This window comes from Artemia franciscana, chromosome 17 (genome assembly GCF_032884065.1).
Source record: "Artemia franciscana chromosome 17, ASM3288406v1, whole genome shotgun sequence".
Taxonomy (NCBI): Eukaryota; Metazoa; Arthropoda; class Branchiopoda; order Anostraca; family Artemiidae; genus Artemia; species Artemia franciscana.
In genome coordinates this window covers 26867301-26891611 of record NC_088879.1, presented here as the reverse complement: position 1 = coordinate 26891611, position 24311 = coordinate 26867301, and the positions used below count along the sequence as shown (strand labels likewise).

Here is a 24311-nt window from a genome sequence, read left to right as displayed (position 1 = left end):
AAAAGTGGTTTTATTAAATTTTTGGTAGTCAGCCTGCACATAAAATACACAGCATTTATGGACTAGCTGAGTTAATTTTACTCATTGGTTTCATTAAATTTTTGCTATTCAATCAGCAACTAAAACACTTGGAATATATCAACTAGCTGAGTTTATTGTGTTCAAAAGTGCTTTTATTAATTTTTTATATCCAGTTGGTATTTAAAACAAACAGAACTTATCAACTACCTCAGATTGTTGTACTCGTAAGTGTTTTCCAGTCGGTAACTAAAAGACTCGGAATTTACCAACTAGGTGAAAATGTAGGTCTTTGTGTATTTGTTTGCCTGGCTCTATGTGTTTGCATGTGTTTTGTCTCTTTTTCTGTGCCTGTGTGTCTGAGCGGCTGTTTGCTTCTCTCTCTGTGTATGTGTGTCTGAGCGGATGTTTGCTTATCTTCTGTGCCTGTCTTTGTATGTTTGTGTATCTGAATCTGTGTGTTTCTACATGTTTTTGTCTCTCTCTCTATCTATCTTTCTCTCTCTCTCTCTCTCTCTCTCTCCCTCTCTGTGCCTGTGTGTCTGTTTACTTGTCTTTCTCTCTCTCTGTGCTTGTGTGTCTGAGATGGATGTTTGCCTGTGTGTGTGTTTTTTTGTGTTTGTGCGTCTGACTCTGTGTTTTTTTCTCTCTCTATCCCTCTCTGTGCTTATGTTCCAAAGCAGGTGTTTGCTTGTCTCCCTCTCTGTACCTGTGTTTTTACTTTTCTGAAGGCTTAATTGTACCATTTCCCTCAAAAGACTATTAAATACAAATTTTAATTAAAGACAAAATTTAATAGAAATTTGTATGTATGTATGTATGTATTTATTTATGTCCCATCATACAAAATAATGAAGTGATGGAGTACATTGAAGAAAAAAGGAAAGGCTTTTCCTTCTCAACGCTCCGCTCTTTACGCTAAAGTTTGACTCTTTCTCTTAAGTCTACATTTTAAAACAGTAAAAAACTTTAGCGTAAAGAGCGGGGCGTTGAGAAGGGAAAGCCCCTTTCATATACGGAGGAATTTCTGTTCGTTTTAAGTTTTAATGTCACTCCTTACTTTCATTTAAAAAACTTGTTTTTTTTATTTAATTTCTGAATGTTTTTGAATCAATGCATGTTTTGACTTTGGCTCTCCGCAGAGGAATAATTAAAACGAAATTTGTATATTTATTTTTTTTGGCTAAATAGCTTTCTCATAATTTTGATCGAATGATTTTGAGAAAAAAAGAGCGGGGGAGGAAGCCTAGTTGCCTTCCGATTTTCGGTTAATTAAAAAGGAAACTAGAACTTTTAATTTTTTACGAATCTTTTTATAAGTAAAAGATATACGTAACTTATAAATTAGTTTACGTAAAGAACTTTTGTATTCTCATGTTTTTATTACATATATGAAAGGGTTCGCCCCCTCGTCAGTACCTCGCTCTTTACACTAAATCTTAAATTTTGTCCCAATTCATTAAGAATGACCCCTGAACAGCATATCACCCTCTTCTCAACCCCTGCCCCCAACCAAAAAATCCTCCTGAAAACGCCTGTACACTTCCCAATAACCATTACTATATGTAAGCACTGGTCAAAGTTTTGAACTTGTAACCCCTCCCATGGGGACTGTGGTGGAGTAAGTTGTCCCCAAAGACATAGTTATAAGGTTTTTCGACTACGCTGAATAAAATGACTATCTCAAAATTTTGATCCGTTGACTTTGGGAAAATAATTAGCGTGAGAGGGAACCTAGGGAACTAGTGCCCTCCAATTTTTTTGGTCACTTAAAAAGGGTACTAGAACTTTTCATTTCCGTTAGAATGAGCCCTCTCGCAACATTCTAGGACAACTGGGTTGATACGATCACCCCTGAAAAAAAAAACAAAAAAAAAACAAACAAATAAACAAATAAACACGCATCCGTGATCTGCCTTCTGGCAAAAAATATAAAATTCCACATTTTTGTAGACAGGAGCTTGAAACTTCTACAGTAGGGTTCTCTGATACGCTGAATATGATGTTGTGATTTTCGTTAAGATTCTTTGACTTTTAGGGTGTGTTTCCCCCTATTTTCTAAAATAACGCAAATTTTCTCAAGCTCGTAACTTTTGATGGGTAAAATTAAACTTGATGAAACTTAATATATTTAAAATCAGCATTAAAATGCGATTCTTTTGATGCAGCTATTGGTACCAAAATTCCAGTTTTTAGAGTTTTGGTTACTATTGAGCCGGGTGGCTCCTTACTACAGTTTGTTACCACGAACTGTTTGACAAACAAGAAGCCCTTAATTGTTGCCTATGAGTAGACACATATTAAATTTAAATCTTGTCATATGGATTGTACTTTATTTCCATGTCCACACTTGATACCAACTTTTTTTTATTAATTAATTAGCTGTTGTCAGGTTTTATGTGAAAATTATCACAATTTAAGCTCTTTCCATAATATTGATGTATCTTAATTTAGCTGAAATTTAACGTCTCTTTCATAATCATCAGCAGCTCTTTTATTCTCTTTTACGCCTCGACAGTACTTAACTTAAAGCAGTCTCTGTCATCTAGTGTTCTAGGTGCTACCTCTGGCTCTGTTAACATATGTCGTTCTTTCTAAAGCGACTTTGCTAGGAAAATATTTCAATGTACATGTATATTTGGATGTATGTATATTTAGATGTGTATTGAATGTATATTTAAGATCAAGCAGATATTTGCTGCATATTGGATACCTTGGATGTCTGAATTCTCTGGGTAAACAACTGGTTCTAATTCTAAACGAGAGTCTAACGAAACTCTAAAAAACGGAATTTTGATGCTAAAAGATACATCAAAAGAATCGAATTTTCACGCTGATTCTAAATATATAAGCTTCAATTAATTTAGTCTTTGTCATCAAAAGTTAAGAGCCTGAGAAAATTTGCCTTACTTTGGAAAATAGGGGGAAACATCCCCTAAAAGTCATAGAATCTTAACGAAAATCACACCATCGCATTCAGCGTATCAGAGAACCCTATAGCAAAAATTTCAAGCTCCTATCTAAAAAATGTGAAATTTCGTATTTTTTGCCAGAAGACAAATCACGGGTGCGTGTTTATTTGTTTGTTTGTTTTTTGTTTTGTTTCTTTTCCCCAGGGGTCATCGTATCGACCAAGTGGTCCTAGAGTGTCGCAAGAGGGCTCATTCTTACGGAAATGAAAAGTTCTAGTGCCCTTTTTAAGTGATCAAAACAATTGGAGGGCACCTAGGCCCCCTCCCATGCTCATTTGTTTCCAAAAGTCAACGGATCAAAATTTTAAGATAGCCATTTTGTTCTGCATAGTCAAAAACCATAATAACTATGTCTTTGGGAATGACTTACTCCCCCATAATCCCTGGGAGAGGGGCTGCAAGTTACAAACTTTGACCAGTGTTTACATATAGTAATGGTTATTGGGAAGTGTACGGACGTTTTCAGGGGGATTTCTTTGGTTTGGGGGGTGGGGTTGATGGGAGGGGCCATGTGGGAGGATCTTTCGTTGGAGGAATATGCCATGGGGGAAGAAAAATTCAATAAAAAGGACGCAGGATTTTCTAGCATTACTATAAAAAAACAATGAAAAAATAAACATGAAAACGTTTTTTTTAATTGAAAGTAAGGAATAGCATTGAAATTTAAAACGAACAGAGATTATAACGCATATGAGGGGTTCTAAAAATACTTTAGCATAAAGAGCGGGGTATTTAGGAGGAGATAAATACCTCGCTCTTTATGCTAAAGTATTTTTAGTAATTTCAACTATTTATTCTACGGCTTTTTTGATTCAGGGGTCATTCTTAAAGAATTGGGACAAAACTTACGATTTAGTGTAAAGAGCGAGGTATTAACGAGGGTACAAACCCCCTCGTACACTTCATAAAAATATAAGAATATAAAAGTTTGTTACGTAAGTTAATTCTTAAGTTACGCACATTTTTTACTAATAAAAACGTTCGTTAAAAATTAAAAGTTCTAGTAGCCTTTTTAAGTAACCAAAAAATTGGAGGGCAGCTAGGCCTCCTTCCCCTCCCCTTATTTCTCAAAATCGTCAGATCAAAACTAAGAGAAAGCCATGTAGCCAAAAAAAATTAATATACAAATTTCATTTCAATAATTTATGTGCGGAGAGCCAAAATCAAACATGCATTAATTCAACAACGTTCAGAAGTTAAAAAAAAAATAGTTTTTTTAACTGAAAGTAAGGAGCGACATTAAAACTTAAAACGAACAGAAATTACTCCATATATGAAATGGGTTGTCCCCTCCGCAATCGCTCGCTCTTTACGCTAAAGTTTGACTCTTTGCCACAATTCTACTTTTTAAAACAATTAAAAGCTTTAGCGTAAAGAGCGAGGGATTGCGGAGGGGACAACCCATTTCATATACGGAGTAATTTCTGTTCGTTTTAAGTTTTAATGTCGCTCCTTACTTTCAGTTAAAAAAACTAGTTTTTTTTATTTAATCAGAAGAAAACACGGGTCGCTCATCACTGATACGAAATGGTTTTTGGACTTATCAACCAATTATTTGATTCTTACGGTCAAAACGACAAATGATACTCTTAATATCAAATAGTATTTTTAGATTACATTGGAGGTTAGTCACAGAGAATCGTTGGGATTAGTCCAATGTGTAGAAGACATGGAGTCTTGGCACCTTGTTGAACGTAAGGAGACCTGGAGCCAAATGTTCAAATTATAAAGATATTTATGTTGCAAATAATTTTGTCAAGCATCTTATTTTTTTTTAGTGACAATAATTTGATATGGCTTTCAAGAAATACTGTGTCTTCTGCGTGAAATGCCTAAAAGAAAGGGAAAACAAGAAAACTAGCACAAGAAAACTGATGAAAAAGTAGAATTTTTCTTTGGAAGTATCATTTTGAGGTTAAAAACTTCATTTGGTCATTACGGGAATCGAAAACCTATTTATTTATGAAAATGTATGCGATGCAAAAGTCGTTCCTTAAAGTTTATTTGAGAATATTTTTATTTTGCATGTATTTTCCGTTGAAACCAATCATTTTATTTGTTTTATTCAAAGTAGGAGTCAATTTTCCCAGATCAAGTGAAAATGATCAACTGAAAAATAAAAATGAGCCGTATAGGACCATATAGGCATGGTTTTTTAAAACTGTTACCCGGTTGAAAATTTCCTACTGTGGCAAACTACCTAGCCTCCCAACTAATTTACCCTTAGAAAGGCAAGGGACGGATGAAGTTACACTTTCATTATAATTTGTTGATTTCTACATAGTTAGAAGGTCCCACTATACCCCAGACACGTAATTCCACGTACGCGCCTGGAAAAAGCACCAGACCCATGAAATAAAATGATAAAGTAGTAGCATAGGCTTGATTCTGGGACCGATTTCTTACAGCGGCAGATTTAAACTAATAAGATAAACCGTTCAGCTTCAAACTTCCCTGTTAAACATTCCTTTGAAAAATTGAAAAATTCGTAAGCGGTAAGTCAAAAGGGGCTAGGAAGCATGTTGGGAGAAAGCGATAAATTACAACCCACTATCTTAAGCTATGAACATTGAATTGTTGAGTGCATTCGTATGTCTACCATTATTGAAAATTCATTTCGTTATTACAAATTATTATTCAATCCAATCTGAATCAAGATCGTTTTTCTACAACACTTACACAGAAAATATATGTGATCAGACAGTTTTTTAAAAGCCCAATTTTTATTTTTTATTTATTACGTTGCAGCTAACTACTAAAATATAGACAATTACTCTTTAATAGCAGTCAACAAATAAAACTCATTTTCAATGTTTCCAGATTCCCATGAATTTTGTGGCATTTACCCTTTTTTTTCCAGAGGAAAAAGAGGAAAATACACCTAAGGCTTGATGGAAGAATAGTCCAGGCAGCTAACCCATAAGCCGCATCCAGGTTTTCTTCTGGGGGAAAGGGGATTTACAAAAACCTTGAAAACCCATCAAAAATTAGTTTTTATGCATTTTTGCTATAATTTTACCAATTCAACATTAAGAGGATGGGGGGGGGAGATGTTAAAACCCCCTAAGTTCCCTCCGGATATGGCCTCGTTCTCTACTAAAACATACCTTAAGGAAACATGGCTCCAGAAAGCTTTTAAGCATGATTGATATTGCAGATCGAGAAAAACAGATTTCCCAAGCTCTCTACAATGTCTACAAGTAGACAAGAGTGGTAAGACAGTTGACCATATTTCAGTCCAACACAACAGCTCATTATTTCTTTTTAGTACCTCTTCTTTTAAGTATCATATTAGGTTGTAAAGCTTCTATAATTAACTTATTTGGTCAAATCGAAACTCTATGTCTAAAACATACACGGTCGACCCTTTCTTTAACGAAGAAATTATCCTTTTTTCATTATCTACCACCAAGTCTAAGAATTTTGTTAGTTTCAAGTGCTTGATGTCATAGCATGTCATCCATTTTATTACCAGAGAAGTGTCCTTTTCTTCTTTTATATAAATTGATTTTTCATTTGTCAGATAATTTCCCTTGCACCGTGCGGGATTGAACCTGACAACCCCCAATTGGTAGGTCTGATTACTTCCACTACACTGGCGCAAGGGTAGTTGATTTTTCATTATTCTTTAAATGCCTTGATTTTAAATTCTTTCAGCTCTACATTCAGGAGTAGCATTCGATTTTTCGGTACTTGTGTCTTGTACCCACCACACTCAAGTTCTGTCGAGAAGTGAAGTTTGGTTAATGCAAATGAAATCATTGAATCATCAACATATATTCTGATAGTTCTTAGCGAAGAGTTTTATACCTAGTTTAACAAAAATGTGTAACGAAAATCAAGAGGATTGATAAGTGTTTTGTTTTCTTTGTTTGTTTTTTTTTTGCGTCGCTTTTTAGTGTGACTATACCAAGGAAATTTGGCAGTGCCATGAAAGTTTTGGTGAAAATAAATTTTATCTATCTATCTACCACCATCGGATAATGTATACCACGAAGGCTTAATTGTAATATAAGTAGATACTAAGAAAGAATTCAAGGGGCAGATTATGACAGTATTCTTTAAATGACTAGTACTTACAGCTGCTGGATCAGCATCAACTTCATCATCAGCACAAACTGCACAGCACTGCCCTAATGGAATGTATTCTTGCGTTTGGCAGTCCAATTCTGGACACACAACTCCTTCACAGTTGTTCCCTGAACCCCCTGAAAAGTTATTACAACGATAAATATCAATAAACATACTCATGATATTGTGTTTAATATCAATAACAGAGTAGTAAATCAAGTAGAGTATAATCTATTTCAATATTATTATCGTAGACTGTGAGAAGAGACAACTTCACAAAGAGAAGGAAACACTAGACCACATATTCAAACCAGAAATGCAAGATGTGCCCCATTTATTCAGTTTTGGTTCATTTTTTAGATGGATTGAGTCTTTAACTCAGACCATCTTTTAAAGCCAATTAGTCTGCTCATTTTCATTTTTTATAGCTGCGATGTTTTATACTAAAAATTTAGTATCACAGGCCCAGTGATATTACTAAACAAGGTAAATTAACTATTTTTTCATTACATTGCCTTCTCTATTAATGTTTTATTAATAAATGACAAGATGACAGTTTGCATTATTTTCCAGACAAGATGAGAAAAATCTCGGCAAAGAAGTTAAAACGAGGATAATCGAGGATAGTTCCAGCAATCTAACTGGCATGAACTACCCTTCTTCTTTACGCATACCTTTTTCTCATCTTATCACGCTTAGCCAGTGTAGTCTCATAAATTATTATTTCGCATTAGACTAAAAAATAAACCATTCTTTATTAATCCTCGAGAGTTGCAATGAATTTCAATTAAAATTTAAGATTTATAAAAATCATAGGGTTGACATAGAGGCAAAGCTTCAGCGAATTAGATAGTTATCTCCTGGGAAGAGGGGGAATGGCGATTATAAATACAGGGCATAAATACATAAGGCGTAAATAGGCATAAGGCATAAGACATAAGGCATAAATACAAGACAAAAGTTTTTGGATGCTTCATAATTAAATTATATTTTTATCAAAACTTTCTCAACTGTCGGTTCAAACAGCTGTTTTTTCTGAAGCGAGACCTCACACATTGCACACAGATCGAAAACACTTGACTTATTATACTAAATTGACTTGTTGCAACCGCTAAAACAAGAGTAGCAACGAGGCGGATATTAGATCAATTGAAAAGCAAAAAGAATTCAAGAAGAAGAAACAGAAAGCTACAAAAAAAGTTTAGTTTGGCGGTCTTTTTCTTCTTTTTTTTTTCATTGATAGCAGTGGAGCTCCACATTTATAATATCCATTTTTCAGGAATCTCCATTCTCTCCGGCCAAAACTAAACTTAGTCTGTTTTGAAAATCAACGGACATTTGTATTTAACAGTAAAACATGTCAACGCAGCCTGCTGACTGTCCAGACGCATATGGTCTAGAAACGGATATTTTAGCGGAAATGAAATAGTTTGGACATAGATTTTAACGGAGGAGGGGGTATCTTCAGTTTTGGGCTGATAGATAACGAAACATATCAGATTTACATAAAATATCACAAAAAAAAATCTGTGCTATGTCAATTATATTTCCACGGTTTGGTAAAAACAACCAACAATCGCAAACATACTAAAGGACTTCAACAGATAAATTTTAAGGACTAAAAAAATCGTACAATCTGTCATTTACTTGTAAGCTATTCATATATTTAACCAATATTTTTTTTAGTGAATATGCTTGTATGTTTTTATTTTTCATATACTAAACATTTTTATATGTTTTTACATGGGCTTCATTTTTTTTTTATCTTGATTACATTATTTGTCTGTGTTTTGTCGCTAACCATTTTATTACACTAAAATTGTTAATTATTTAGTATTTCTTAAAATTATTTCAACATTTTAATATGAAATAATTAGACTTCTTGGATTATCTAGACCACAACAAAGAGTTTTCCTTGGGGGGATGGTTCATCAGGCTATCCCTTCGTTACAGGTATTAAAAAAGACCATATATTCATAACAAGAGAAAGAAATAGGGTGGTTTTCTCCAGCAAATCATTTTACGAGACTTAATCAGAAATTCATACCAAAAACCCTTATCAATATCAGCAAAAGTGGCATCATACTGGAAATACGGGGAGGCATTAGTGCAAGCATGATACTAATGCGTAAGCTGTTCGTAAATTGTATTTGATTAAAAAAGGTCATTTTTATGGCACTTGCTATCTACCAAGTGACATATAGCGATCGCAAATTCTGTCGGTCTGTCTGTCCCGGTTTTGCTACTTTAAGCACTTCCAGGTGAGTTAGGACAATGAAATTTGGCAGGCATATCAGAAACCAGAACAGATTAAATTAGAAATTGTCGTTTCCCCGATTCGACCATCTGGACGGAGTGGGGGGACGGTTAAATCGGAAAAATTAGAAAAAATGAGGTATTTTCAACTTACGAAGGAGTGATCTGATCTTAATGAAATTTCATGTTTGGAAGGATATCGTGTATCAGAGCTTTTATTTTATATCTCGACTGAATCTGGTGACATTTGGGGGAGTTGGGGGAGACCTAAAATCTTGGAAAAAGCTTAGAGTGGAGAGATCGGGATGAAACTTGGTGGAAAAATAAGCACAAGTCCTAGATATGTGATTAACATAACCGGAACGGATCCGCTCTCTTTGGAGGAGTTAGGGGGGAAGGTTAATTCTGAAAAATTAGAAAAATGAGGTATTTTTAACTTATGAAGGAGTGATCGGATCTTAATTAAATTTGATCTTTGGAAAGACATCATGTCTCAGAGCTCTTATTTTTTTTGGGGGGGGGGGGCTGTCATTGGGGGAGGGGGCTGAAAATCTTGGAAAACACTTAAAGCGGAGAGATCAGGATGAAACTTGGTGGGAAGAATAAGCACAAGTCCAAGAAATGTGAGAGAATTAATCAGACCGGATCCGCTATCTTTGGAGGAGTTGGGGGGGGGGGCAAGTAATTCGGAAAATTAGAAAAAATGAGGTATTTTTAAGTTACGAACCGGTGATCTGATCATAATGAAATGTGATCTTTAGAAGGATCTTGTGGTTTAATACTCTCATTTTAAATCCCGACCAGATCTGGTGACATAGGGGGGAACTGGAGGGGAAAACCGGAAAACTTGGAAACTAGAAATCTTGGAAAACGCTTAGCGTGGAGAGATCGGGATGAAACTTGATGGGAAGAAAAAGCACAAGTTATAGATATGTGATTAACATAATTGAAACGGATCAATTCTCTTTAGGGGAGCTGGGAGTGGTTATTTTGGAAAAATTAGAAAAATTGAGGTATTTTAACTTAAGAATGGGTGACCGGATCTAAATGAAATTTGATATTTAGAAAGAACTCATGTCTCAAAGCTCTTATTTCAAATCCCAACCAGATCTGTTGACACTGGAGGGAGTTGGAGGGGGAAACCGTAAATCTTGAAAAACGCTTATAAATGTTGTAGATACGTGATTGACGTAACCGGACTGGATCCGCTCTCCTTGGGGGAGTTAGGGGGCTTCTGGATGTTCTAGGACGATGAAAATTGGTAGGCGTGTCATGGAGCTGGAAAACTTGACTTGATAAAGTCGTTTTTCCCGATTCGACCATCTGGGGGGGTTGAAGGGAGAGAAAAAATTAGAAAATTTGAGACATTTTTAACTTACAAGTGGGTGATCGGATCTTAATGAGTTTTGATATTTAGAAGGACCACGTGATTCAGAGCTCTTAATTTAAATCACAACCGGCATTAAGCTTCTGATTTTCCTTTTAAAGCAATCTATTGATTCTTAGAATTTTGCCAGAGCTCATACCATATGAGCTCTTGGCTCTTCCGACCTCGTCACAAGTGCCATATGAGCTCTTAGCTCTTGTTTGGTTTTCAGTTTATCTACATCCATTTATCAAACTTTTCGTGGTAAAGAGCTGTAAGTAAGGAGAAACCCGGCTCAATAGTAACAGAAATAGTGACAAACAGAATTTTAATACCAATAGATATATCAAATATTTTTTTGTTGATTTCAAATATATAAGTTTTATTAAGTTTAAAAAAGGGAAAACACCCCCTAAAAGTCATAGAATCTTAATGAAAATCGCACCATCAGATTCAGCGTATCAGAGAACCCCACTGTAGAGGTTTCGAGACCCCATGTGCAAAAATGTAGAATTTTGTATTTTTGCAGGAAGAAAGATCATGGATGCGTGTTTTTTTCGTTTTGTTTCCCAGGTGTGATCGTATCGAAACAGCAGTCTTAGAATATCGGGAGAGGGCTCATTCAAATGGAAATTAAAAATTTGAGTGCTCATTTTAAGTAATCAAAAATTGGAGGGCAACTAGACTCCCTCCTACATCCCTTTTTCTCAATATCATCTGATCAAAATTTTGAGATAGACATTTTGTTCAGCACAGTTGAAAGGCCAAACTTCTATGCCTTTGGAGACATTATGACCCCCGGCAGCCCCCGGGGAAAGGCCTTTAAGTTTTAAAATTTGCCCATTTTTTACGCATAGTATTTGTTATTTGGAAGTATGCATTTTTCGGGTGGGGGGGGATTTTCTGCGGGTGGGATTTTCTATGAGGAAAATTTTCCATGGGAGGGGAAGTTTCCAGGGGGTGAATTTTCTAGGGGAATTTCTACACTGGGGGAATTTGCCAGAAGGCCTATACTATTTTGCTTTCTCTTTGCCGATTTAATCTTATACGTGGAGATGTTAAGGGTAATTGTCTGTGGTAAATTTTCACCAGGACTGAATTGTCAAGAGAATCAATCTATGGAGGTGTTGAGAATCTCCATGGAGGTGTTGCCAGATATCCTGGCATTATTTCAAAAACGATCCGAAGTTAAATAAAAAACAAGTTTTTTTCAACTGCAAGTAAGGAGCAACATTAAAACTTGAAACGAACAGAAATTATAACATATGTGAAGGGGGGTTCTCCTCCTCAACGCCTCGCTCTTTACGCTAAAATTTGAATTTTGTCCTAACTCTTTAAGCACTTCACCCCATTGCACTTCCTGGCTGAAGGGCCACGAACCGGAGATCAGCACCGCCGGTAGGGACTGTAAAGTCTAATGCCGTATCCTTTACCTTTTTTTTACCTTTAAGAACGACTCCTGAAACACTATGCTCGTTTAATTAGAACAATAAGAAACTTTTTTTTCGAAAGTACTAAAAAAGTTTAGCGTAAAGAGCGACGTGTCGAGGAGGAGCAACACTTCTCATATACGTAATAATTCTTGTTCGTTTTAAGTTTTAATGTTGCTCCTTACTTTCAGTTCAAAAAAATTGTTTTGTTCATTTAGTCTAAATTTAAAGCTTGTTCAGTCTGCTGCTAGCCTTAATGGTGAAATCAATTATCGCTATGATTTGACTGAAGCGTTTTATGCCAAGAATTTATATTTTACAGATATGAATTAGTTTTTTATAGCCATATCTATATAACAATTTGTATTTTGAACCATCGATTTCGATTCGCAAATGTTAGCATGCATACAATAAAACATTGATTTTAACAAATATATCAATTTGAATACATTTGATTAGGAAAGCGAAAATCTTAAATTCTGCTTCAAAGTTTTTATACTTTCCAGTTTTGTTTGAATTAAACCAGGTAAATGTTTTCCTAAATTTGCTCGAAGAATGGAATCCAATTTTTTTAAAAGTAAAAGCCGCAGGAATAAGGGTCTGCTTAATTTTCGAATTAAAGCAGTAGTAACAAGTAAAGCCAAACTGGAACTATTTTTGAAGAGGGGTAAACAAGAACAAAAATAAAAACCATTGTGAATTACACTTCAAGAAAGACTTGACAGAAAAGCTGCATAAGTCAGAGGTACGCAGAAGAATATACGAATACATAGTATTTGACAACCGGTATCGTTCCCAGGGCTAAATTCTCAGATGTGACTTTTATACGACTTGAACAATTCCTTCATTCATTCACAGAATTACGAAAAAGCTAATGTCCACTACCGAAGAAGTGGCCAAAATCACGATCTTTGGCAATCTGTCTGTCGTTCTTCACTTGTTTGGCATAGCCTGGCCATCTTAAAGTTTGTTTCATTATAGCCCTGGACACTGGGATCGAATTACATTTTTCATATATTTTACTCTTTGACATTAGATCATTCAAACGAGCTCCTAAAAATTTCCTAAGAAAGTTCATTTGGAAAATATTCAGAGTGTCGAACGTGATCGACATTTCTTGTTTGTATGACACCCATGTATTACTATTTTGGACCACCGAGATTGCACACTGTTAATGCGCATGGGCATATATGGCGGGTACAAAGATTGTTGTTCTATAGATACGACTATAGAAATTTAAAGCATATCTATCAAATATAAATCCTTGGCATAAAACACTTCAGTCAAAACACCAGGAAAATACAGGGAAGTAATCTTCCCTGTTACACATATAACCGGTATTTGAAAGACATACAAAGTTGATAAGCAAATATTATAGTATGACAGTGAGCTTTTAGCCTGACAGCATAGCTACGGTTATGACAGCGCTAAAGTATGGCTCTAAAAAGTGAGTGCTTCGAAAGTCGCAGGAAAATTCGTTAAATGTCAGGGTGACAAGTGGAAAACATGTTCCACATGTCTCACGTTCATTTGAAAATGGAACACACAAGTATTGTCATTTTGGACCAGTGAACTTGCGCCCTGTCAATGCACATACGCGTGTATGGTCGATAGTAGAAACTGTACAAGGCGTGCCAGATTAGAAACAGAAGGATTATGAGATGGCCTGTCATTGGACGAAAATGATCGCATAACATTACTTTCAGCTAATCAAAGGCGTTTTCCACTGAAGTAACGTAATTGAAAGGGAAAGAGTTATTTTATGTCTTTGGTCAAAGCCTCGCTGACAGCCAATGGAAATTACTGTTTGTCGAGTAAAGACAAAACTATACAATCCATCTGATTTGAATTTGGCACTTCTGGTATAGCATCTAATATCCGTCATATATGCCCATGCGCATTGACAGTGTGCAATCTCACTGGTCCAAAATAGTAATACTTGAGTGTCATACAGACGAGAACTGTCGACCACGTTCGACACCCTCAATATTTTCCAAATGAACTGTCTAAGGAGATTTTTAGAAGTTTGTTTTTATGACCTAATGTCAAAGAGTAAAACGTATGAAAATGTAATTCTGTCCCAGTGTCCAGGGCTATAATGAAACAAACTTTAAGATGGCCAGGCCACGCAAAACAAATGAAGGACGATATATAGATTGTCAAAGATCATGATTTTGACCACTCATCTGGGGTAGTTATAAGCGGTTGATTCTGGCCACCCAACAAAAGGTCATAAGATGAAATTTAATTGAAATTAGAATTATATGGCAGGGTATAGAAAGTCAGGTTTTGAGAAAATTGTGTGGGGGAAGAGCGCGCACAGCTGTGTTGACTTTATGCCAGGATTGCCAACTTGTACAATTTTTGTATTAAATGCACTCTTTTTTATTGCACTTTTTCCCACCACGGACCGGATTTGTACTCTTTTTTACTATTATTTGCTCTTAGTACTCTTTTATGAAATGATTATAGAAAAAGTATTAAGCGAATCAAAAAATTGTACTTGACTTGACTACAGTGAAGTCAGCAATAGTTCACGACTAGTCACTTGGACCTCCTATATTCTTTTTCAAAACATTTGCATAAAATGAAGAGAAAACTTAAACTAAACAAATGATGCAGTCAACTATAGCTCAGTCAAAGATTCAAGCAATCAAAATAAACATCTGCAAATTTCCAGCAAAGGATTACCTTTTAAGCTAAAAAAAGAATGATAATCATTATCAAACCCAGTATTTAGAGGTTGATTTAAGTAAGGAGTCCTTCTATCTTTATTCTAAATACGTTTGAAAAATTTGAAGGTCGTATGTTTATTCATCGAAGGATAACAGATAATTATTTGTAAATGGCGTAAGAGTGGTCAGAACAGTAAAAAGGACTTCGAACGTTGCGAAAGCCGCGCGCGCACAAACTTTTTGACTTGCACTCTTTTTTAACAACTTGCACTCCTTCTTGTCTCTGATTTGCATTCTTGTTTAGCGTCGGCAGTTGACAACCCTGTCTCATGCATCAGTTTCTTACAGTGAACTGTTAGTAGTAACAGCAATAATTAATGCAATAGTTTAGTTTTATAGTAACTAATAAAGCCAAAACTGGACCACATTTATTTGAAGCAAAAAATATGAGGCTCAGTTTTGATAAGTGTCCATTCTTTATTAAATGAGTATTAGTCAGTAAAATTCGAGTGAATTTTCTTCAGAGGTGAACAATTTAGTTAACGAATATTCAGAAAAGATATCTATTCAAAATAATTACTTTTGAAGTAACTATTAGAATTTGAATAATGCGACAACCGTAAGAAACTGTCGCATTGAAAGTTACAAAGCTAATAGCAAAGATTTATAAGCTCATTGTCTGTCATATTGAAAATTGGAAAGCTAATACCAAAGACTTAAAAGCTCATTGTCTGTCACATTGAAAATCAGAAAGCTAATAGCAAAGACTTAAAACCTCACTGAAGGCATATAGGGTTTTATAGATGTTATTTGGCACCGCATTTTTGCACATATCTAAAGACATTCTGGCGAACCAAAATCAGCGAAGTTTTTATACCAAAGTAAAAAATGCACATAAAACTATAAAATTTTTCAGTTAATAAAATGTAATGTTAAACAGTCAATAAATAAACTTAAATTATTAATCTTTCTCTAAATTAGTGTTCAACTAGGGATATATATCCTTTTGAAACACAGTGATAAATTTCACAAAAACACTAGATATTTCGGCCACATGTGCAGTAATGTCATCAGTAGTAAATGACAGTCACTGCATATGTGACCGAAATATCTAGTAATTTTTTTGTGAAATTTATCACTTTCTATGAAAAAGATTAATAACTATTTAAACTTTTATTTAACGTCATGGAAAGGCAGTGTGGTCTTCGACCTGATCTTTGATTTTACTCCCTGGTGATAGGTTCCAATAACGCCTATGAGCGTAAATATTTACATTTTGTTAATAGTTTACGTTACCACATAACAGGTTAATGAACCACTCGAGACCACACAAAAAAAATTCTAGTGGATGGGAATTTTTAAGTAGCCATTGGGCAAAAGTTTCAACTGTATGTCACGGAACACTTTCATCACTTATATTTTACCACTACTTATAAATCCGAAGTGCATTCAGTGAGGCTTTAATTTTAGCAGTGGACAGTACCTCTATTGCAACCATGCAATGGCTGTCTACAATCAGTAATCCCATACTGGCAGGTACATTCTGTGCAACTATCGGGGTTCCATTTTTCACCATCCTGATAGGTTTTCCCCTCAAACGTGCAAGTGAGTGAGCCTGCGCACAAAGCATTCTGTTAGTAAACAAAAAACACACACGGTGAGCCACCACACATAATTGAGACACGTATATCATTAGCATTTAATTAAGGCATCTAATGAATTAAATTAAAGCATTTAATGAATAATCAAATGATTAAACTAATTAAGTGAATTAGTTAAATGACTAATTGATGAGGACAATGCCACTTGAAGATTGGCATGGAAGAGTCATCATGTTTCCTTACTAATATCAGGAATTGCAAAATACTTTTTATGTTTCGTTTTATTTACTCGAATTCGTTATTAGGTGAAACTTTCGATTTTTTTCTTTACAGCTTTTAATTTAAGTTAAATAAGAATCAAATAGTAACAAGAGTTAAGAATCTATGGGGATCGAAGAGGTTATTTGAAGTATCAAAATGCTTGATGTCATGGCATGTCATCCATTTTTTTACCAGAGAAGTGTCCTTTTCTTATATAAATTGGTTTTTCATTTCTCTTTAAATGGCTTGATTTTAAATTCTTTCAGCTTTACATTCAACAGTAACATTTGATTTTTCAATACTTGTGTCTTATAACCACCACATTCAAGTTCTGTCGAGAAGTGAAGTTTGGTTAATGCTAATGATTTTACCGGTTTTTGAAACCATGGGGTGGAATTCATTTAGTTTGCGATCTGTGTCGATAGGAAATAGTGTCTGACCATGGATGTTAAATAACAATTTGGGATTTGCCAAGGACTGAAGAAGAGGCAATTAAACTTTTCCAGGATAAAAAGCAGAGACAATATGGGGTACCGCAAAGTAGAGGAATAAACGGCACCGAGGCACGTCCCGCCATCATTTAAAATAAACGGCACCGAGGCACGTCCCGCCATCATTCTTAGCAGAGTACACGTGGCGGGTTGCAGTAACGGCAGAAGGCAGAGCTCATTTCAACATGATTCTTAGTGACCCTTCTGCGTTCTGGACGCATACTTCTAAGTTGTACTTTACACAATTTTATTGATAAAGTATTATATTTTCTTCATATTTTGTTTTATTTCATTAGCGTTAACGCAACTTCACTTTTTGACAGAACTTGAGTGTGGTGGCTATAAGACACAAGTACTGATTTTTCTGTTTTGTATGTCGCAATATTAAGTCATTTCATCTAATTATATTTTTGCATTACTAAGTTCTTGATGACGAGGCGTGTTATAACAAGTTAGTGAATTGTTAATGTGGTTAAAGCTGGGCCATTCATTTCACCCTTTCCCTGATTGGCAAGTATCCCCGTGGTCCGTGAAAGAGGTGAGTTTGGCTTGCTTTCATTTAAGAGTTCTCAATTTGAAAATTAAAAGTGGGTTTCTTTTATATATTGAGAGTGATCATTTCCTTAACCTAGTTAGGTTGGGGACAGTGCTGAGGTTTCCAGAGTTGCTGGAAACAAGAAGTTGCAGAGTTCCAGAGTTGCAGGTTGAGTGCTGAGGTTGAAGATATTTTTTTTTAGAGAGAGTTGAATAGCATAGAAGTGATTTTCTTTTGGTGATGTGTAGCGGGGCAATCACAGGCTAAAGGCATTATCCTGTAAGAACATGTAGATTTTTGGCAACTATTTAGAACGTACTAAACGGGGCTTTCTTCACTGGGGCCCTACAGCATCGTACGGTCAAATATGTTGAAGTGTGGTGCCCACGTTACAAATCTTGATAACTAGCGACCTTCAATCCAGTTCAACAGTCGGAAAAACTGATGAAGTGGATAATTTAGGTAGTACTTATAATACAGAAGGTGGATGTAGTGACGATGCAATAAGTAAAATAGTTTTCGCGTTGAGAAAAGCTTGTAATAGTAGGAAGGTAAGTCCAAAGCCCACAATTGAACCACCTTGAAATTCAGCACGTACTTGCCAAAGGGTGTGAGAAATTGGCAAGTAGGTATATTTGGAGCTTTGGCTATTGTTAAATTTGGTATAAAAAACTGTCAGGGCGACTAAAAGTGCAGTGTTGGCGTCGCCAACACTGCAATTTTAGCCACCCAAATAGGTTTTGCCCTAATAGCTTTTGGCGAGCAGAACTATAAAATTCAAAACAAGTTCAATTGTTGGAAAAACAGGGTCATGGTAAACAAAAGTAGGTAACCAAAACGAAAGTAGGTAAAAGCAATTTTTGTCAATAGTAGACAAAGCTCTGAATACCGTTCGTTTCAGAACAATGACATGCATCAAAAACTTAATTTTATGCTGGTTCGTAAAGGTGTAAAACACACCAACTTTGAAGATATCAATGAATTGTTTTTGGCATTAGAACATTTGCTAAATTCTAATATAGGACGAAAAACACTTTTTAGCAAGTCTTATCTTGGTAAAACTACAACATCAGCTCAACATGACTGGAAGCCTCAGAGAAGAAGTTTCAAGTCCGTATCTACAGTAATATAGAGTTTTGCATTTTCCCCATGCAGGGTAGGCACAGATGCGCGTCTATTTCAAATTTTGTTGTTTTTTCGAAGTAATTGTCATGGTTATTCTCTCATTTATCTGTTAAGCTAAAAAAGACATAAAAAAAAAGCATCAAAATTATAGTCAACGAGCTCATCGACTAAAAAACAATCTATGGAACTGTAGCTACCCCCCACTCCCTGACAAAATTCTGGATTTGTTCTATGTCCTAGAGAACGTCTCCCTTTAGTGGGCATGTTTTTAGTTAAGGCCACATCTGAAATTTCTATAAATGGGATTTTAACATGAAATTCACCGTATCAATTAGAACTTTAGGAAACAGAGCATCCACGCAAATGACTGGGACATGCTCTGGGCCAATTTTATAGTACTTAAAAAATACTTCAACGTAATATATTTACAAAACTCGAGCTTTTAACTCTTTTAGCGGGCAGTGCAGATGTTTTTAGTTAAGGCTGCATCTGAAATTTCTATAAATGGGATTTTAACGTCTCATTATCGAATTTTAGGAAACAGAGCATCCACGCAAATGACTGGGACATGCTCTGGGCCCGTTTTATAGTACTTAAAAATACTTCAAAGTAATATATTTATAAAACTCGAGCTTTCCCTGATACTACTCAAGAAATAAGGAGAAAAAATATTGTAAAATTTCAAAATAGAGTCCCAAAATTATGCGGTCCAAATACGACTGTAGATTTGTCGATTTTATTGACCATAAGTATCAAGTCTTTACACCAACTATATTATTTTAGTAGAATTATAACTAGTTATATCCTTCTGAACAGAAGAAAGACTGCAACTATGGTAATTTACAGAGTTTAAGTGAAACTACAGACAGCCAATATAAGATGTATGTACTGAGGTCAGCGTTTTAATATATTTTGCATTCGGCTTTTCGTGTCAGCCATTTTTAAATGGAATTAAAGTTTTTACTATATACTATATAACATAAGAACATTAAGATGGTTGGGACGATTTCCACTGAGATTGTTCAGCAAGTTCCCTTTCCCATCTGGATAATATTCCTAATATTGGCCTAAAAATTTTTGTAGCGTCCTCCCTCAGCCCGTCTAGGATTTTATAGCACCCACGTTCTATAGTATTTATCAGGTGACTACAAAAAGCTTAGATTCCTCCTCGAAATCTAATTTTAAAGTAATTCAAAATTATTTTTAATTCAACAGCTTCTGCTTTCGTCTAAAAAGTCGACACCAGCGCTTCGTTTTTAAACATAATATGCGCTTTAGTGTTGGTTTAAATAAAAAAAAAAACAAGTTTTTTTTAACTGAAAGTAAGGAGCGAAATTAAAACTTAAAACGAACAGAAACTACTCTGTGAATGAAAGGGGTTTTTCCTCCTTAACATCCCGCTCTTTACGCTAAAGTTTGACTCTTTCTCTTAACTTTATCTTTTAAAACAGTAAAAAAAAATTGCGTAAAGAGCGGGGTGTTGAGAAGGGAAAACCCCCTTCATATGCAGAGTAATCTGCATAAAAATAAAAACTGTCCGTTTTAAGTTTTAATGCTGCATCTTACTTTCAGTTGAAAAAACTTTTCATATTTATTTTTTCATTGTTTTTTTTTAAATAATGCTAGAAAATCCTGCACCCCCTTCATTGAAATTCTCTTCCCCCATTACAAATTCCTCTATGGAAAGATTATCCCACATAACCACCCCTCAACTTCTCCCCCCCCCCCAAACCAAAAAAAATCCCCCTGAAAACGTCTGTACACTTCCCAATAACCATTACTATATGTAAACACAGGTTAAAGTTTGTAACTTGCAGCCCCTCCCACGGGGACTGTGGGGGAGTAAGTCGTCCTCAAAAACATAGTTGTTAGGTTTTTCGACTGTGGTGAATAAAATAGCTATCTCAGAATTTTGATCCGGTGACTTTGGGGAAAAAATAAGCGTGGGAGAGGGCCTAGGTGCCATCCAATTTTTTGGTCACATTAAAAGGGCACTAGAACTTTCAAGTTCCGTTAGAATGAGACCTCTCGCAACATTCTAGGACCACTGAGTCGATACGATCACTCCTGGAAAAAAAGAAGCAAAAAAACAAAAACAAAAAACAAATAAACACGCATCCGTGATCTGTCTTCTGGCAAAAAATGCAAAATTCCACCTTTTTGTAGATAGGAGCTTGAAACTTCTACATTAGAATTCTCTGATGCATTGAATCTGATGGTGTGATTTTCGTTAAGATTGTGTGTATTTTAGGGGATGTTTCTCCCTATTTTCTAAAATGAGGCAAACTTTCTCAGGCTCGTAACTTTTGATGGGTGAAACTAATCTTGATGAAACTTATATATTTAAAATCGACATTAAAATGCGATTCTTTTGATGTAACTATAGGTATCAAAATTCCATTTTTTATCGTTTTGGTTACTATTGAGCCGAGTCACTCGTTACTACAGTTCGTTACCACGAACTGTTTGATTCATAACGTTTATGTAATTTTGCGAAGAACAAGGAATCTTTCTCCTTATCAGCAATAAAATATTTATGGACCAAATGAGGATAAAATAAAGATCATTACACTCAAGATTTGTTTTACTATATAATATTATACTGCCTTTCACAAAAACAAGCTTGTTTAAGTTTCATCGAATCAAATCAACACATTAGAAAATATAAATTCGAACTAGAACATGAACCCTTTTAGTCATTATAGAGTCGGGCAAATTCTAGCTATTCCATAGATTTCCTAGGAACGGCGTAAAGCTCAAATAAACTCACTTCGATCAGGTTGAACAATATTAGCTGCTGGTTCCCTTGTTCTCGGATCTGGCTCCACCGGCGAAGGATAGGAAGGTTCTTGATAAGATGGTGCTGGATATGATGGTGCTGGCGCCGGATATGATGGTGCAGGATATGATGGCACTGTAGGTACAAGATCAAACAATTAAAGTAAATAAAATATTGTCACTTTGACTAGGAAATACAAGTTCAAAGTATGATTCTTAAGGAGAAATGTGGAAGCATTCATAGTAAATGATCCAATGTTGTTTTTCTTCTGTTTTTATTCTAAGTGCAGGAGGATAAGCGAAAATCTTACTTAAAACTAAATTTAACTTATAGTTGCTTTGCTTAGTGGAAAGCTTTTGCTTTCTTTTTAGTAAGCATTCAACAAGCACTTGTTTGAATGTAAATTTATCAGAATGCGAGGGAAAGGATATCAACTAGCATCCCGAAACCCCTTGAAGTTTTACTAATAAATAAACCCTCAGTGTTTTGGGATTTCTATTAGAATATACTCAAAATACATATTGGTAAAATCGAGAAGAATCATGAGATACAAGAGCAAAGAGGTTTACATACGTCATAATGAGCACAATAACAGAGGCGATCGTCGGCAAACAATATGCTGAATAGCTGCAAGCCGAAACAGTCCGGAGTTGTCTGGGAATCTTTACAAAGATCTACTACATAATTTTCTGTTACATCTCTTGTTTTGTCACTCTCACTACTCTACCGCCAACTACACCTTTCCCATCACCAAAATCTCCGTCACTCCCTCACTTCACCTCCTCCTACCACTTGTCCTATTAACATAAGTTCCTGATAACTGATAACATATATCAGGCTCTTTGAGCCTTCCCCGGGGCGGTTGTGTGTATTTATAGTTTTTGTAATTTAGTAGTTAATAAAGAAAGTTCATATTAAAAATTAAAAACAAAATAAAAAAATGGAGTATATCTGGGGCTGAACCCGACACCTGCAGCAGCCACGGCAGATACGTTAACCACTAGGTTATGGAGACATATAGAAAGTTCTATTTAAATTATAATACAAGTGCAAGAATACTCAAATTGGTCCCTTTTTCAACAGACCTCCCACCACCTTCTGCCTTTTCCTACCTGAAACGGTCAGACACAATACATCTATCCCAATTAGTTGATTTGCTTAGGAATGCATATTTAACAATATACAATCGAAACAATTTTAAAGTAGTGATTATCGTTTAGTTAATAACAATTAATTAATAAACTAAACATCCCAATTATATTAGTAACTAAAGAAAAGTCTTTAAATGACCATCATATGGTTAAAGAAAGTATAGGCATATTCACACTTCATGGTGAAAATGGAGGTTGCTGAATTTCTCAAAACTGTTTCCGCGAGGGTTGACTCCAAAATACGGTCTTCCGAAGGACACAAAAATGAAGAAGATAAAAACTGTTAAATATAAACAAAGCAATAACCTCTGATCTGTTAATAAAGCGGAAAAAAGTCCTTTGAATTTAAGTCGATGTTACTGAGGGGATGCGTTACCTTAAAGGATTGCTATTTATAATTATTTTTTAGTTTGTGTGGAAAAACTATTTGATTTTGATTAGGCAGTATTGCCATAAGTTATAGAACTTGGACAAGAGATCCATGTAAATGATAGAGATACTGCCGAAGATAAAGATATTAGATTTTAACGAATCCTTACCGTCTTACTTAAGGTGACCGAATCTAAATCAAAAAGAGAGAAAAATGTACCACCTTTAGTTTCTTTTTATAAGAAACAGATTGAACTAAATTACATTTCAAGCTAAAAATAATTTTTATTATAGATGTAATGACTAAATTTAATTCATACCTCACTGATTATTAGCATAACATAGCATTTATCACTTGATATTTTGCTGGCAGTGAAGCCGAAATTTAATTCATAATTTTGAATGTAATAATAATTTTGAACTTAACAATTTTGAAAAAGAAAAGTTTAAGGAAACTTTCATGGCTCAGGATTGGTAAAGACGGGATCAAACCCAGAACCGTGACGTAGACTAGCTAATAAATTTATAAAAAAAAGAAACTCAAATTTTATATAAATTTCCTTTCAATGACAAAATCTAACCAATTTATATCATCCGGTTTAAAGACCTCGAGTGTATCACAGAATAGAAAACATAAATTAATAATGTGAGTTTTTTTTTACTTTTACTCGTAGCCTATTTCACCTTGCCCGAATTCATAAATAAGATGATAAAGACAAGGAGACACCTTTGTCTCCTTGAATAGAAGGAACAGTGATATGTTTTATTTGAACATTAATAATATTATTGCCCAAAAAGGAAAATGCTTATTACAATTACTCGCCCAACAAGACAAACCACTCCATTGATCAAAATGGGGCTTTAGAAGAAAAATACAGTTTTGCCATCTGTAAATATCTTGAGGGCATCTGTCCAAAGAAAAGGAAGAAATGTGGTATTTCTGATGAAGAAAGCATATCTAATACACAAATTTTGAAAATTGACCCAGCATTGATAACGTTGCTTTTATTTGAAATAACTTTAGTAAAGTTGAAGAGACTTATGTGCTAATAAGGTTTAGCAGCTAACTTATATTATTAAAATAAAATTCATATCAAGTGCTTTCAATGTCGGCATAAATCATCTTTGACAATGTCCTTTATCCTTGCAGAAATACGAGCAGAAATGAACTTGACAAAATGAATATTTATTCAAGACGACGCTGAAAATAT

At 35.1% G+C, this 24311-nt stretch overlaps 1 protein-coding gene across 2 annotated transcripts in view; it reads right to left on the bottom strand.

Annotated features, from left to right (window-relative positions):
- LOC136038080 (collagen alpha-1(I) chain-like) overlaps positions 1–24311 on the bottom strand; it is a 117894-nt gene that overhangs the window by 82515 nt on the left and 11068 nt on the right. The window contains exons 2-4 of one of the 2 annotated variants that reach the window (XM_065721078.1): positions 21572–21715; positions 16272–16403; positions 7071–7198 (exon numbers count right to left, since the gene is read on the bottom strand). In XM_065721078.1, coding sequence (XP_065577150.1) covers positions 7071–7198; positions 16272–16403; positions 21572–21715 — 404 coding nt within the window. The remainder of the gene's footprint in view (positions 1–7070; positions 7199–16271; positions 16404–21571; positions 21716–24311) is intronic. The other variant, XM_065721079.1, reaches the window with a different exon arrangement.